We start from the raw sequence: 16,872 nt of genomic DNA on the forward strand, positions 1-16,872 counted from the left end.
TGAGGACGGCAAGAGATATGCTTTTCTGGCCGAACATAAGCAACTAAATTAAGGAACACATCGGCCTGCGCGGTGCTTGTAACGAGTACCAAGCTAAAGCAAGCTAGAGAGCCGCTGATGATGCATAACATTCTAGACAGACCACGGAGGAAGCAGGAAGCAGACCTCTTCATTTTCACAAGAATTGATTAACTTATCTCCATAGACTATTATTGACTACATTCCCATGAAACTCATCTCCAAACTCTGTGGCCGAGGGCTCAGCTCCTCCCTCTGCGACTGGATCCTGAACTTCCTAACTCACAGACCGCAATCCGTAAGGATAGGCAACTACACTTCCTCCACGATCATCCTCAACACCGGTGCCCCACAAGGCTGTGTCCTCAGCCCCTTACTATATTCCTTATACACTGTGTGGCCAAATTCCCCTCCAACTCGATTTTCAAGTTTGCTGATGACACCACCATAGTGGGTCGAATCTCAAACAATGACGAGACACACTACGGGAAAGAGATAGAGAACTGATGCTACGACAATAATCTCTCCCTCAATGTCAACAAAACGAAGGAGATAGTCACCGACTTCAAGAACGTAGTGGAGGACTTGCCCCTGTCCACATCAATGGGGATGAAGTAGAAATGGTTGGGAGCTTCATGTTTTTAGGTGCCCAGATCACCGACAACCTGTCCTGGTCCCCCCATGCCGACACTATAGTTAAGAAAGCCCACCAACGTCTCTACTTTCTCAGAAGAATAAGGAAATTTGGCATGTCAGCTACGACTCTCACCAACTTTTACAGATGCACCATAGAAAGCATTCTTTCTGGTTGTATCACAACTTGGTATGGCTCCTGCTCTGTCCAAGACTGCAAGAAACTACAAAGGGTTGTGAACGAAACCCAGTCCATCACTCAAACCAGCCTCCCACCTATTGATACTTCTCGCTGCCTTGGAAAAGCAGCCAGCATAATTAAGTGCCCCATATATCCCGGACATACTCTCTTCCACCTTCTTCCGTTGGGTAAAAGATACAAAAGTCCGAGGACACCAACCAACTCAAGAACAGCTTCTTCCTAGCTGCCATCAGACTTTTGAATGGACCTATCTCGCACTAAGTTGATCTTTCCCTACACCCTAGCTGTGACTGTAACACTACATTCTCACTCTCTCCTTTCCTTCTCTAAGTACAGTATGCTTTGTCTGTAGAGTGCCCAAAAAACAATACTTTTCACTGTATACTAATACATGTGACAATAATAAATCAAATCAAAAGGGAGTTAGATCAGTTGATGTCAACGACTACTGGTGAGATTGTGGAATACCTGATAACACACTTCAGTCATTTAAGGCATTCGAGACATTGTGATGAGTGACAAAGGCCCTCAGTTCATGTGTGAAGAATCAGCCACTTTACACATGATTGGGAAAGTCAACACTATACATCATCTCCAAACTATTCCCAGCGGAATGGAAAGGCTGAGGTGACAGTGAAAATCGCCAAAGGAATCATCAAGAAACTGAGCATATTTAGCTTAGATGAATACAAGGCAATCCTCGAAACACATTGATTGAATGCATGGAAAGTAGTCCAGTCCAAAGACTAATGTCATGCTGCACCCAAACAGCATGCAGAAAGAGGTGGAGAAAAAACAGGGAATTATAGACCAGTGTGATGTAGTAGTGGGGAAAATTTAGAGTCCATAATCAAAGATTTCATAGCAAAATACTTGGAAACGGTAAGGGAAATCATCCTTAGCAAATCTACTGGAATTACCAAGGGTGCAACTAATCGACTTGACGAGGGGGAGAAAGTGGTTGTGGTTTATTTGGATATGCAGAAGGTTTTTGACAAAGTCCCTCATAAGAGATTAATGTGTAAAATTAACGTGTATGGGATTGGGGTAGTGTGTTGAGATGGGTAAAAAAAAAACTAATTAGCAGATGGGAAACAAAGAGTAGGAATAAACTGGCGTTTTTCCAAATGGCTGGTAGTGACTATTGCAGGGACCAGTGCGAGTGCCCCAGCTTTTAACAATACATATTAATGATATAGATGAGGGAACTAAATGTACTTTCTAAATTTGCAGATGACAGAAAGCTGAGAGGGAGGGTGAGCTGTGAGGAGGAAACAGAGATACTTCTGTGTGATTTGGACAAGCTGAGTGAGTGGGCAAATGCATGGCAGATGCCGCATAATGTGCATAAATGTGAGGTTATCCACTTTAGTAGCTAAAACAGGAGGACAGATTATTATCTGAATAGTTATAAAGTAAGCGAGGTGAGTGTGCAACGAGATATGGGTGTTGTTGTACACCAGTCGCTGAAGATAACCATTCAGGTGCAGCAGGTGGTGAAGGCGGCAAATGATACATTGGCCTTCATAGCGTGAGGATTCAAGTACAGGGGCAGCGTTGTCTTGCTGCAATTATGCAGGGTCTTGGTGAGGCCACACCTGGAATATTATGTGCAGTTTTGGTCTCTATCTCAGGAAGGATGTTCTTGCTACAGAGTGCAGAGAAGGTAGATCAGACTGACTCCTGGGATGGCAGGACTGACATATGAGGAGAGATTGGCTTTGTTAGGATTATAGTTGCTGGAGCTTAGAAGAATGAGGGGGAATCTCATAGAAACCTAGAAAATTCTAACAGGACTAGGCAGGATAGATGCAGGAAGGACGTTCCCGATTATGGGGGTGTCCAGAACTAGGGGGTCATAGTCTAAGGATATGGGGTAAACCATTTAGGACTGAGATGAGGAGAAACTTCTTCAGCAAGAAAGTGGTAAGCCTGTGGAATTCATTACCATAGAAAGCAGTTGAGGCCAAAACAGGGTATGTCTTGAAGAAGGAGTTAGAGGTGGCTGCTAGGGTTAGGGGATCAAAGGCTATGGGAGAAGGTGGGATTGGGCTATTGAGTTGGATGACCAGCCATGATCATAATGAATAGTGCAGGAGGCTTGAAGGGCTGAATGGCTTGTCCCTGCTTCTAGTTCCTACTTTTCTGTTACTTTTTCAACAGCAAAACAAAAGGTAGCAACAGCCGTGAGTGACACAAAGCCAAATTTCATTTTAACAAGACTGCCAAACCATTGCCAGAGTTAAGCATTGGAGAGTCAGTCATGGCTCTCCAATACTTTCAATGCTCTCAACAGGATTCAGTCCACATGGAAAATTGGGACATGCGTAGAGCAGTTGTCATTTCGATCCTACATGGTGGACACGAAAAACCAAGCGTACCGGTACAAACGCAGGAATATATGAACAACTAGAGAAGCTGTCCCTTCACTGTAGGTGGCCGAACGAGATAATGGGATCTCACCAGCTGCACTGAGTAAAGACTGACCATCGCTCCCAGAGGTCCACCGGTCTCCAACAACGCAAATGGAACAGCAACAACAAGTACCACAAGGACACTCTCCAGAGTAGCAACATCACCCAGACAAACCGGCAATAACAATATGCATGTGCATCATTAAAGAGACCTGCACAAACAAATGGTTACGTATGCAATGCATATGCAGAGACTGATGAATGAACAGTTTGTTCAGTGCATGAGAATAGCAGGTGTATAGTGGGTTGCTTGGGTAAATCACAGGATACAAAGGTTATAGGTGTCAGGCGGGAAAATGGAATTGAACTAAATCAGATCATCCATGATCTTATCAAATGGCAGCACTGACTTGAGGCCGAATGGCCTACTCCAGCTCCTATTTCTGATGATCCTATCTGCTGCATTTCCGACACCATATAGTGACTATACTTCAACAACAACTTGTCTTTATTGTGCCTTTAACTTTACAGCTAGTGAAGTATTTTGGGATGACCCGAGGTCACAAACGGTATTATATAACTGTGTACTTTGTTTGATTATACCAGTTTGTTGTGTTTAAACCAGCAAGTCTAACTAAATAAAGTACAGTTTTGAAAAGTGGGTAAACTGCAAGTGAATGAAGACACAAATATATTTTATTTCCAAATATATTTATATTAGTTAAATTCTGCACCATGTGTTGACAATCAGAGCCACAACATCCTACCAAGTCCATTCAATTACATGCTCCTAATCAGATATTAAACAATATTTCACCTTTTTCCTTCTGATGTCATCCTCTTTAACCAGACGGTCATCAATGGCTTGAATCCCTTCACTCACCACCAGTTTGAGACTCTACAGGGCAGTAGAGAGAGAAAACCTTGGTCAGTGTCCTCAAGAAATGAAGGCACATTTTTTCAAAGCAAAGGGAAATTATTCAGAGCAACGTACTTCAAACATATTGTCAAATATAACTATAGAAGACCGGTGGCAAGAATGTGCAAGTTGCCTCACAGCTTTGAAAAGATCTCATACTCGCACAGGGTAACAATGATAAGCTAAAAGATTCTAATATTTGTTGATATCAAATGGAACATCTGATTGATCATGTGGACGAAGCGAGACAGTCAATTCTATAAGTACCAGTGAAAGAGCAGTGGAAAGCAGCTATCAATTTGCTGATCTCCCTTCCCGTCTAAGGTTCACCAAGAGAAAGGATTATACAAGCGACATTGTAAACTTGGCATTCGCCACTACTTGGAATTCGCCACTACTTGGAATTTTCAGCAGGGTGTGAAAGTAGCTTCCATAGAACTAAAGGTCTTATAACATAATTCACTTAGTAAATCAAATAATCAGTAAAGGAATTGCGAGTTATGGGGATAACGCAGCAAACTGAAATTGAGGATAATCATTTCTGATCAGTCTTGATCTGACTGAATGGCAGAGCAGACTCGGTGCTCCTACATCGTGTGATAATTCAACAACTTACACTTATTACAGCAGCAGCTTTACTGTAGGACATGTCTCAATTCAAAACAAAATGTCATTTCTTAGAGTTGCCTTTGTTCGAAAACATTCCCGATCGCCCAGCTACTGTTTCAGTCATCTGGGCTCAGTATTTGGAGCTTGCTCAAGTTATTGAGCAAGCCTTTTTTAACCAGTTGTTTTACAGCGGCCATTTTGGTTTCACCTGATGAGCTATGATTCATGTCAACCACAAAAGACGCTACCTTTGCTAAAGTTTAGACGATTGGATTCTTTTCATGATCTAACCCATCCTCGGTTCCTGCTCTTCCCTTATGGAACCCATGATGTGGAGATGCCAGCGTTGGACTGGGGTGGGCACAGTAAGAGTCTCACAACACCAGGTTAAAGTCCAACAGGTTTATTTGGAATCACGAGCTTTCTGAGCGCCGCTCCTTCATCAGGTGAGTGGCTCACTCGCCTGAGGAAGGAGCAGCGCTCCGAAAGCTCGTGATTCCAAATAAACCTGTTGGACTTTAACCTGGTGTTGTGAGGCTTCTTATTTATGGAACCCAGCTGACCAGTGTGCGCCCAGACCCAGCTAACTTAAGTGTTTTTTGTTTGTTTGCTTCCTGGAGTGGCAGAGTTGAAACGGACCAAAAGAGACCAAGGAGTGAAAGAGTCAGAGAGAAAGTGAGAACAGGAGACATATAACAGGGGAGAAGACATTTTTAAAAAACACTGACAAAGTGTTTGATAAAGACACAAACAAGATCACCAAACATGCGTTTCTTTTCTATTGCCTGTCCTTACCTGCTCAAGTCCATTGTACTTGTTAGCTGGATCGCAAAGCCCAACCTAACCAAAACTATCCCCACCCATTATTTCACTCCTGCATCCGAGATGCTGGGCTGTGTTCCATTCCCCCTCTAAGGTATTCGCAATCTGACAGCTGATCATAGAGTGATAGCACCCAGCAATTACAATCCCTGGATCAAATATGGCTGGGTTCTAGCTCAGGGACTTCCTGACCTGCCAAAAGGTGAACCATTAGAGAAATTGAATAATAATTTTAAATAATTTTATTAGTGTCACAAGTAGGCTTACATTGACACTGCAACTGAGTTACTGTAAAAATCCCCTAGTCGCCACACTCTGGCGTCTGTTTGGGTACACTGAGGGAGAATTTAGCACGGCCAATGCACCTAACCAACACGTCTTTCGGACTGTGGGAGGAAATCCATGCAGACATGGGGAGAATGTGCAGAATCCTCACAGACAGTGACCCAAGCCAGGAATCAACTTGGGTCACTGTCAATCGAATGAAGATAAGAAATGAGGAAGGGGAGGAACTGAAGCTGACCAGAGAAAATGAGAGAGGGGAAGAAATTAGCAAATGAGACACAGACAAGTAGGGGAAGACATAGAGACAGAAATAAAAAGCAAAGCAAGACAAGGGGATAACTTAATGTACTCAAAGACATCTTTCATCTTGGCAGCCGGAAGCAAAAGGTACTCCCTTGTCCATGAAACCTCCACTTTCTGACAATTAGATGATCCATGGGGAAAGGTGTTAGATTAGATTGACTCCAGTTCCCACAGTACAAAATTGCTCGGGACTCAAAATTGCCAAGCCCACTGAGGGAGGCCATATTGTTCCTTTGTAAGGTAAGGCACCTTACTGAGAATCTTCACACTGTGTCTAATCTTATACATGATTGATCTGAGACATAATGTTATCATTTCATGACATGTGATAAACTGTTCCCTTCCTCCACACAACTATCTTGTGCTTTGACAAGGAAACAAAATGTCCACATTGACTAAAAAGCCAAAAATCAGCAACTTCATTAACTGGTTCAACTTGAAATAGCCCATTTCCAAAATAGAGGAACTCGAGCTGAAGTTATTGGCTCAGAACCGGTTTCATCAATGGTAATGACACAAGAATGTGACGTAAAGACATACCATCACCTCTTCTCTCAACTGACCCAGTGGTACTGTCAGTTGGTTCAAAGCTCTATCCATGCCAACCTGAAAAATAAAATTACACTTCAAAAAAGTGAGCACAAATGCAAATAGCCAAAACTACACAGGTTCAGTTAGAAAGAGCCTTACCAAATTGGTAGAAAGGTTGACAAAGTCTGCATAGTCCTTATTTATCAGTTCTATCATAGCAGTTTTCAGGAGTTTATAATAAAGTTCCAGATCATCTCGAAGTGTCTCCAACTGAACATGTTTTCTGCACTCTGACACAAAATGATCCACATCAAAATCATCCTGTAAATGAAAAGCAGTGTGCACACGTCAAAGAACACAAATTCTCAGCCTAATGAACGTCTACTTAACGTTTAATGCATAATCAGCAAATGAACATGTACAGTTTATAAAACTGTCAACTTCTGAATGACGAAATGAACCTCTCAGAAATGAATTACGCTTTAAGATTACGATCATCTGAAATATATTTCCAAAACCCTCAGACAGGAAAGGGGTCCAAAGTCCTAGACACTAACAGGATAAAAGTACACTTCTTTGCTCGATTGGTATGATCTCCTGAGAGAGATAGCTAATGACTGAAGGCAGCCTATCTGAAAAAACGGATTGACCAGAGAGGCAGCCCTGGTCAAAGTCAATAGACCAAGACTCTTAGCCCACTCAGCAGGGGCGATGTGGTGGCATTTTATCATTTTCTTGGTTACAAGGTAGGACTGAAATTAAGTTAAAGCCAGATGAGATTTGCTGTAACGGCTGCTGTAAACATGATTCACTGCAAGATAAAACAGCATAACAATTTGTATTGTTCCTCTCACATCAATGCACTGTTCAAAAGACTGCAGAAGCACATGTCGGTATACACAAGCTAATGTCCAGTTCATCCAACAGGAGTCTTGTTTCAATAGTCTCCAGGTTCATACTGTCATAGGGGTGTGCAGGTTGGGTGGATTGGCCGTGCTGGATTGCCCCTTGGTGTCCCAATATGTGTAGATTAAATGGGTCAACAATGGTGAATGTACAGATTTCTGGGATGGGGCAGGCAAGAGGGCCTGGCTGGGAGATTCTGTCGGCGGGTTGGTGCTGACTCGGTGGGCCGAGTGGCTCCCTTCTGCACTGTAGGGATTCAATGAAATAACATTTTTGGGATTTAAATAATAATATTTATTAACAAGAATTATTAAACTAGAAAGAGTGCGGAAAAGATTTACTAGGATGCTACTTAGTGGTGATCAGGACTTGATGGTTTAAGTTATAAGGAGAGGCTAGATAGACTGGGCCCTTTTTCTCTGGAGCGTAGAAGGCTGAGGGGTGACCATATAGAGGTCTATAAAATAAAGAGTGCCATAGATCAGCTCGATAGTCAATATATTTTCCCAAAGGTAGGGGAGTCTAAAACTAGAGGGCATAGGTTTAAGGTGAGAGGGGATACATACAAAAGGGTCCAGAGGGGCAATTTTGTCACACTGGTGGTGAGTGCCAGAGGTCCAGAGGTAGTAGTAGAGACGGTACAATTCTGTCTTTTAAAAAGCATTTAGACAGTTACATGGGTAAGATGGCTATAGAGAGATATGGGTCAAATGTGGGCAATTGGGACTAGCTTAGGGGTTAAAAAAAGGGGCGGCATGGACAAGTTGGGCCGAAGGGCCTGTTTTCATGCTGTAAACCTCTATGACTCTATGAAGAAAAGAAAACTTAAGCAAATGTGATTATAGTTACATGGTTAAAAATAGTCTTGCAAAATTCTTCCCAAAAGAATTTGGGTGGTGGGTGAGTGGAATCGGCTGCCGTCAGTGGTGGTGGAGGCAAACTCGATAGGGTCTTTTAAGAGACTTCTGGATGAGTACATGGGACTTAATAAGATTGAGGGTTATAGGTAAGTTTATATATAAGCCTAGGTAGGTAGGGACATGACCGGCGCAACTTGTGGGCCGAAGGGCCTGTTTGTGCTGTATTTTAGGAAAAAAAATTAGATTTTTTCTTATTCCTCCAGGGGATGTGGGCTGTGGCTGGCTAGGGCAGCATTTATTGCCCATCCCAAATGGCTCTTGAACTGAGTGGTTTCCGTAGCCATTTCTGAGGGCATTTTAGAGTCAATCACATTGCTGTGGCTCTGAAGTCACATGGGCCAGACCAGGTAAGGACGGCAGATTCCCTTCCCTAAAGGCCATTGGTGAACCAGATGGATTTGTAACGACAATCAATTTTTCATTAGATTTTTAATTTCAGATTTTTGAATTCAAATTTCACCATATGTTGAACCCGGGTCCCCAGAGATTTACCCAGGTTACTAGTCCAGTGACAATAGGGTGGCGCGGTGGCACACAGCTATCTCACAGTGCCAGGGACCTTGGTTCGATTCCCGGCTTGGGTCACTATTTGTACGAAGTCAGCACGTTCTCCCTGTGTCTGCGTGGGTTTCCTCCGGGTGCTCTGGTTCCCTCCCACAGTCCGAAAGACGTGCTGGTTAGGTGCATTGGTCATGCTAAATTCTCCCTCAGTGTACCCAAACAGGTGCCAGAGTGTGTCGACTAGACGATTTTCACAGTAACTTCATTGCAGTGTTAAAGTAAGCCTACTTGTGACACTAATGGATAAACTTTAAAATATCACTGCGCCATCGATTCCCCTAGAGGTAGGGTTACACAGAGCGAACTGCTAATTAGAAGATGCAGAGTCATTGAGACCAGTACCACGGACAGTGCAGTGAGTGAGGGAGAAAAGTGAGGGACAGGGAGTTAAGGAAATCAGTGTAAGGGTTAGTGCTAGGCATGAGGGAGATCTATATGAGGGACGGGGAGTGAGGGAGATCAACAGCAGGGACAGAGAGTGAGGGACGGGGTGAGTCGGGGGACGGGACGGGGGGGGGGCGGGGGGGAGGGGGTCGGGGGAAGGACGGGGGGAGCCGGGGGGGGGGGGGGGGGAGCGGGGGACGGGGACGGGGACGGGGGGAGCGGGGGGACGGGGGGACGGGGGGGGGGGGGACGGGGGGAGCGGGGAGCGGGGGGGGGCGGAGGGAGCACGGGGGGGGGGGGGGCGGGGGGAGCGGGGGGGACGACGGGGGGAGCGGGGGGGGGAGCGGGGGGGGGGAGCGGGGGGGAGCGGGGGGGGGGGGAGCGCGGGGGGTAGCGGGGGGGGACGGGGGGAGGGGGGGAGCGGGGGGGGGGAACGGGGGGAGCGGGGGGGGACGGGGGGGGAGCGGGGGGGGGACGGGGGGAGGACGCGGGGGGGGGACGGGGGGAGCGGGGGGGGGACGGGGGGAGCGGGGGGGGGGGACGGGGAGCGGGGGGGGGGGGGAGGACGGGGGGAGCGGGGGGGGACGGGGGGAGCGGGGGGGGGACGGGGGGAGCGGGGGGGGACGGGGGGAGCGGGGGGGGACGGGGGGAGCCGGGGGGGGGGACGGGGGGAGCCGGGGGGAGCGGGGGGGGGGGACGGGGGGAGCGGGGACGGGGGGGGGGAGCGGGGACGACGACGGGGGGAGCGGGGGGGGGGAGCGGCGGGGGAGCGGGGGGGGGAGCGGGGGGAAGGACGGGGGGGGGAAGGGGGGGGACGGGGGGAGCGGGGGGGGAGACGCGGGGGGGGACAGGGGGAGCGGGGGGAGGGGACGGGGGGAGCGGGGGGGACGGGGGGGGGACGGGGGGAGCGGGGGGGGGGGACGGGGGGAGCGGGGGGGGGACGGGGGGAGGACGGGGGGGGGACGGGGGGAGCGGGGGGGGGGACGGGGGGAGCGGGGGGGGACGGGGGGAGCGGGGGGGGACGGGGGGAGGGACGGGGGAGCGGGGGGGGGACGGGGGGAGCGGGGGGGGACGGGGGGAGCGGGGGGGGGACGGGGGAGCGGGGGGGGACGGGGGGAGCGGGGGGGGACGGGGGAGCGGGGGGGGGACGGGGGGAGCGGGGGGGGACGGGGGGAGCGGGGGGGGGGACGGGGGGAGCGGGGGGAGGGACGGGGGGAGCGGGGGGAGCGGGGGGGGGGGACGGGGGGAGCGGGGGGGGGGGACGGGGGAGCGGGGGGGGACGAGGGGAGCGGGGGGGGGACGGGGGGAGCGGGGGGGGACGGGGGGAGCGGGGGGGGGGGGATGGGGGGGGGGATGGGGGGGAGAGGGGGGAGCGGGGGGGGGGCGGGGGGGGTAGCGGGGGGGGACGGGGGGAGGGGGGGGGACGGGGGGGGGAACGGGGGGAGAGCGGGGGGGGACGGGACGAGGGGAGCGGGGGACGGGGACGGGGGGAGCGGGGGGGGGGACGGGGGGAGCGGGGGGGACGGAGGGAGCACGGGGGGGGAGCGGGGGGGGGGGGGGGGGAGTGGGGGAGCGGGGGGGGGGGAGCGCGGGGGGGGGAGCGCGGGGGGTAGCGGGGGGGACGGGGGGAGGGGGGGGAGCGGGGGGGGGTAACGGGGGGAGCGGGGGGGGGGCGGGGGGGGGGGGAACGGGGGGAGCGGGGGGGGACGGGGGGGGGACGGGCGGAGCGGGGGGGGGACGGGGGAGCGGGGGGGGGACGGGGGGAGGACGCGGGGGGGGGACGGGGGGAGCGGGGGGGACGGGGGAGGGACGGGGGGAGCGGGGGGGGACGGGGGGAGGGGGAGCGGGGGGGGGGGGGGAGGACGGGGGGAGCGGGGGGGGACGGGGGGAGCGGGGGGGGACGGGGGGAGCGGGGGGGGGGACGGGGGGAGCCGGGGGGGGGGACGGGGGGAGCCGGGGGGGGGGGCGGGGGGAGCGGGGGGGGGGACGGGGGGAGCGGGGACGGGGGGGGGGGGGGAGCGGGGACGACGACGGGGGGAGCGGGGGGGGGAGCGGGGGGGGGGAGCGGGGGGGAAGGACGGGGGGGGGAAGGGGGGGGGACGGGGGGAGCGGGGGGGGAGACGCGGGGGGGGGACGGGGGGAGCGGGGGAGCGGGGGGGGGACGGGGGGGACGGGGGGGGAGCGGGGGGGGGGACGGGGGGAGCGGGGGGGGGACGGGGGGGGACGGGGGGAGCGGGGGACGGACGGGGGGAGCGGGGGGGGACGGGGGGAGCGGGGGGGGGACGGGGGGAGCGGGGGGGGACGGGGGTGAGCGGGGGGGGGACGGGGGGAGCGGGGGGGGGACGGGGGGAGGACGGGGGGAGCGGGGGGGGGACGGGGGGAGCGGGGGGGACGGGGGGAGGGACGGGGGGAGCGGGGGGAGCGGGGGGGGGACGGGGGGAGCGGGGGGGGGACGGGGGGAGCGGGGAGGGGGACGGGGGGGACGGGGGGAGCGGGGGGGACGGGGGGGAGATGGGGGGAGCGGGGGGGGGGGATGGGGGGGGGGAGAGGGGGGGGATGGGGGGAGAGGGGGGAGCGGGGGGGAGCGGGGGGGGGGGGGAGCGGGGGGGGTAGCGGGGGGAGACGGGGGGGGAGCGGGGGGGGGGGGGGAACGGGGGGAGCGGGGGGGGAGGGGGGGGGGGGACGGGGGAGCGGGGGGGGGACGGGGGGAGGACGCGGGGGGGGACGGGGGGAGCGGGGGGGACGGGGGGAGCGGGGGGGGGACGGGGGGGGACGGGGGGGGGACAGGGGAGCGGGGGGGGACGGGGGGAGCGGGGGGGGGACGGGGGGAGCGGGGGGGGGACGGGGGGAGCCGGGGGGGGGGGGGACGGGGGGAGCCGGGGGGAGCGGGGGGGGGGGACGGGGGGAGCGGGGACGGGGGGGGGGGGAGCGGGGACGACGACGGGGGGAGCGGGGGGGGGAGCGGCGGGGGAGCGGGGGGGAAGGACGGGGACGGGGGGACGGGGGGGGGACGGGGGGGAGACGCGGGGGGGGACGGGGGGAGGGGACGGGGGGAGCGGGGGGGGGGGGACGGGGGGGGAGCGGGGGGGGGGGACGGGGGGAGCGGGGGGGGGACGGGGGGAGCGGGGGGGGACGGGGGAGCGGGGGGGGACGGGGGGGAGCGGGGGGGGGACGGGGGGAGCGGGGGGGGGACGGGGGGAGCGGGGGGGGGACGGGGGGAGCGGGGGGGGGACGGGGGGAGGGACGGGGGGAGCGGGGGGGGGGGGGGAGCGGGGGGGGGGACGGGGGGAGCGGGGGGGGGGACGGGGGAGCGGGGGGGGACGAGGGGAGCGGGGGGGGACGGGGGGAGCGGGGGGGGACGGGGGGAGCGGGGGGGGACGGGGGGAGCGGGGGGGACGGGGGGAGCGGGGGGGGACGGGGGGAGCGGGGGGGGACGGGGGGAGCGGGGGGGGACGGGGGGGGAGATGGGGGGAGCGGGGGGGGGGGGATGGGGGGGGGATGGGGGGAGAGGGGGGGGGGATGGGGGGAGAGGGGGGGGGGAGCGGGGGGGGGATGGGGGGGCGGGGTCTGGGGGAGATCAGGAGGAAGGGGAGTGGGATCTGGATGGAATCAGTTGGTCCAGATGATGGCGATTGGGTTCGAGCCGATTGTGGGCACAATGTTCGGTGCCGGGCTCGGGGCCGGGTGAGGGCTCGGTACTCAGAGCCCGGGGCCGGGTGCGGGCTCGGGGCCCGGGGCCGGGTGAGGGCTCGGTGCCCGGGGTTGATCTGCCGGGTCTACAGGCGCGGAGTTCGCGGCAGCTTCACCTTCATAAACTCGTCTTTGTTGAAGCAGAGCGAGTCGGGCCCGGCGGGCAGGTTGAGGGGCCCCGCGGGCAGGGTGAGCGCTCCTGCCGTCCGGCCAGTCTCCATCCTCCGCTTGTTTACAGCCGAACCGCCGCCGACATGGCACCGAGGAGGCTGTCGGAGCAGCAAGAGGTGCCGTCCCCGGAAACCTCACCGACAGCGCCCTCCGCAGCACAGGAGGACAACATCCCACTTTCAGAATTTCACTCCTCCTGAAAATCCCCTCGTCGCCACACTCCGGCGCCTGTTCGGGTACACTGAGGGAGAATTTAGCATGGTCAATGCACCCTAACCAGCACGTCTTTCAGACTGTGGGAGGAAACCGGAGCCACCGGAGGAAACCCACACAGATACGTGGAGAATGTGCAAACTCCACACAGACAGTGACCCAAGCCGGGAATCGAAACCCGGATTCCTGGCGCTATGAGGCAGCAGTGCTAACCACTATGCCGCTGTGCCACCCTAAATAAGGTATTGACATGACAAACAGCCTTCCTCCCACCTGGGATTCTTTATTGTACAAGTTCAAATATATTTTATTGCCATCATATAAGTATTTACATTTTGTTTCAATCTGTCATGAACAAAAAGCTCTTTCATTAGTTAGTTAGTTATTCTGTTATGTTCTTGATGTCCTTCTGAGTGCACTTGTTACATTTTGTAGGTACAGCTGGCAAGAAGCATGTGGTTGTGTCAATCCCTGTATTCCATACATCAGCCACAGGTCCACTGTGTGTCTTTATCAACCCTCCTCCCCTCCTTCCCCCCTCCCCCCCCTTGCCTTTGTTTCCCCCACCATCCTCCACCAGCTGTAAATCTCAATGAGACTCCAATATCATATCCTGCACAGAAACCTGTTCACTTATCACTCCTATCTTCACCCATTGACCTCAGGCGCCCAACATCTAAGATATAACATTCTCATTTCCAGTGTTTAAATTACTCCATGGGTGCAGCTCCCACCCTTCTTCCTGCCATATTCATTTAACTTCTTCCAGCCCTGTTATCCCTGGCTAATTCTAAAGATAAAGATGTAATGTAGCAAAAATAGCATCCTGCTGGATCCTAGCTTTTATTAATAGAGTGTAGATTACAACTCTGTAGTTCCAAGCCTCAAAGGTTCAATTCCAGCCTTGGATTACTGGCTGTGTGGTGTTTGCACATTCTCCCCTTGTCTGCCTGGATTTTCTCCGGGTGCTCCGGTTTCCTCCCACACTGCAAAGATGAGCAGGTTAGGTGGATTGGCCATGGTAAATTGTCCATTAGTGTCCCAAGATGTGTAGGTTAGATGGACTAGCCATGGTAAATGTGTGGGGTTACGGGGATAGGGTGAGGGAGAGGGCATGGGTAAAATATTGTCAGAGAGTTGGTGTGGACTCAATGGGCTGAATGGCCTCTTCTACACTGTAGGGATTCTATGAAAGCCTTCGCTATTTCCTTTTTGACTTCCCTCAGCATCCGAGGATATGTGACGTCAGAGGCCTAGCATTTTTTGAACTCTGGGTTGCACTAATTTTCTCTATTATTTCTTCATCTTTAGTTACTAATAGTATCTACTTGGTCCATGTCCTCCTCATATTCCAGTCCCAGACTCTTATTCATTCTTCTACAAACTCTTCAGCAAAGGCCTCACAAAGATGTGTAGTTTAGGTGGATTGGCCTTGCTAAATTACCTCTTAGTGTCCCAAGATGTGTCAATTATGGGGATTAACGAGATAAATACGTGAGGTTACGGGGATAGGGCAGAGGGTGAGCCTTGGTAAGGTACTCTGTCAGAGAGTCAGTACAGACTCGATGGGCTGAATGGCCTCTTCCTGCAGTGCAGGGATTCTATGGTTACAACAGCTTGCATTTATATAGTGCCTTTAGTAGAGGAAAGAAAATCCAAATCTGCCAATTATTTGTCCCTCATAGGATTTCCTTTCTCATTATTAACCAACCCCTCCCTTTCTGACTAAATCCTTAAATACTTTCCTTTAAGTTATTGCAAGGGGACGGAGTATACAAGTGGGAAAGTCTTGCTACAACTGTATAGCATGTTGGTGAGATCACATTCGAGAGTACTGTGTACAGTTCTGGTCTTCTTACCTACATGGGAAACAATTCAGAGAAGGTTGGTTCACCGTTGATTCTTGAGACGAAGGCATTTCAAAGGTTGAGCAGGTTAGGTCAATAGTCATTGGTGTTTAGAAGAATGAGAGGTGATCATAATGAAACATATAAAATTGTGAAGGGGCTTGACAGGGTAGATGCTGAGAGGCACAGTTAAAAATCAAACGGTCGCTGGACGGAGATGAGGAGGAATTCCTTCTTTCAGAGCTACGTTAGTCTTTGCAATCCTCTTCCCCATTGAGCAGTGGAGACTGGGTCATTGGATATACTCAAGACTGAGCTTGACGGATTTTTAATCTACAAGGGAGACGAGGATTATGGGGGGCAGGCAGGAAGTGAGTTAAAGCCACAGTGAGGTCAACAATGATCTTATTTAATGGTGGAGCAGGTTCAAGGGGCCAAATGGTCTACTCCTGTTCCTATTTCTTATTATCTTATGACCATATCTGCCAGTCTTGCTTGTTTTCTTTCTATGTTCAGCATAATTTTCTTCGTAACCACAAATCTGTCATTGTTTTTATTTATTTGCGGAACATAGGAGTCGCTGATTGGCCAGCATTCATTGCCCATCCCTAGTTGCCCTTGGAGGGCAGTTGGAGAGTCAACCACATTGACTGTGGCTGTGGGGTCACATGTAGGTCAGACCAGGTAAGGAAAGCAGATTTCCTTCCCTAATGGACATTAGTGAACCAGATGGGTTTTTTCGATAATCGGCAATGGTTTTGGGGTCATCAGTAGATTCTTAATTGCAGATATTTTTTATTGAATTCAAGTCATGGTGGGATTCAAACCCTGCTCCCTAGAACATTCGATGAGTTTCTGGATTAATAGTCTAGCGACAATGCCACTTGGCCATCGCTTCCCCTTTATATGTCACGTTGGCTTATTTTCACTTTAACTTCCCCAGCAAGTACTCCAGATTATACTAAACCACTCTTACTTCTGTGGAAATATGCCTATTCTGTAACGTAATCATCCCTGATTGGAACATTTCCCATCTGTTTATGTTTAAGATGATTAAAGGATTTGATGGAGTGAATTTGACAGAAGAGATTTCCTCTGGTAGAAGAGACAAATCAAAGGGCATAACTTAACGTTAGAGGCAGGATATTCAGAGGTGATGTCAGGAAGCATTTCTTCACAAAAAAGGTAGTGGAAATCTGGAACTCTGTGCCCAAACAAAGCTGTTCAGGCTGGGGGTCAATTGAAACTCTCAATATTAATATTGATAGATTTGTGTTAGGCAAGGTATATCCAAAATGGATAGATGGAATTAAGCTACAGTTCAGCCATGATCTAATTGAATGGTATAGATGGAGAAAGAACAACTACAACAATGATTTTAACAACAATAATGGCATATTGGCTTTAAAATGGCTATTCTGGCTGAGTGTTAAACATGCTGGGA

The 16,872-nt window shown here is 53.1% G+C and overlaps 1 protein-coding gene across 1 annotated transcript in view; it reads right to left on the reverse strand.

Moving 5' to 3' along the window:
- cog2 (component of oligomeric golgi complex 2) overlaps positions 1 to 13,498 on the reverse strand; it is a 68,901-nt gene extending 55,403 nt beyond the window's left edge. The window contains exons 1-4 of the mRNA XM_078213344.1: positions 13,314 to 13,498; positions 6,896 to 7,057; positions 6,746 to 6,811; positions 4,085 to 4,165 (exon numbers count right to left, since the gene is read on the reverse strand). Of these exons, the coding sequence (XP_078069470.1) occupies positions 4,085 to 4,165; positions 6,746 to 6,811; positions 6,896 to 7,057; positions 13,314 to 13,418 (414 nt within the window). The 5' untranslated portion in view covers positions 13,419 to 13,498. The remainder of the gene's footprint in view (positions 1 to 4,084; positions 4,166 to 6,745; positions 6,812 to 6,895; positions 7,058 to 13,313) is intronic.
- Positions 13,499 to 16,872: the final 3,374 nt, after the last annotated feature.

This window comes from Mustelus asterias, chromosome 5, assembly GCF_964213995.1.
Source record: "Mustelus asterias chromosome 5, sMusAst1.hap1.1, whole genome shotgun sequence".
NCBI lineage: Eukaryota > Metazoa > Chordata > Chondrichthyes > Carcharhiniformes > Triakidae > Mustelus > Mustelus asterias.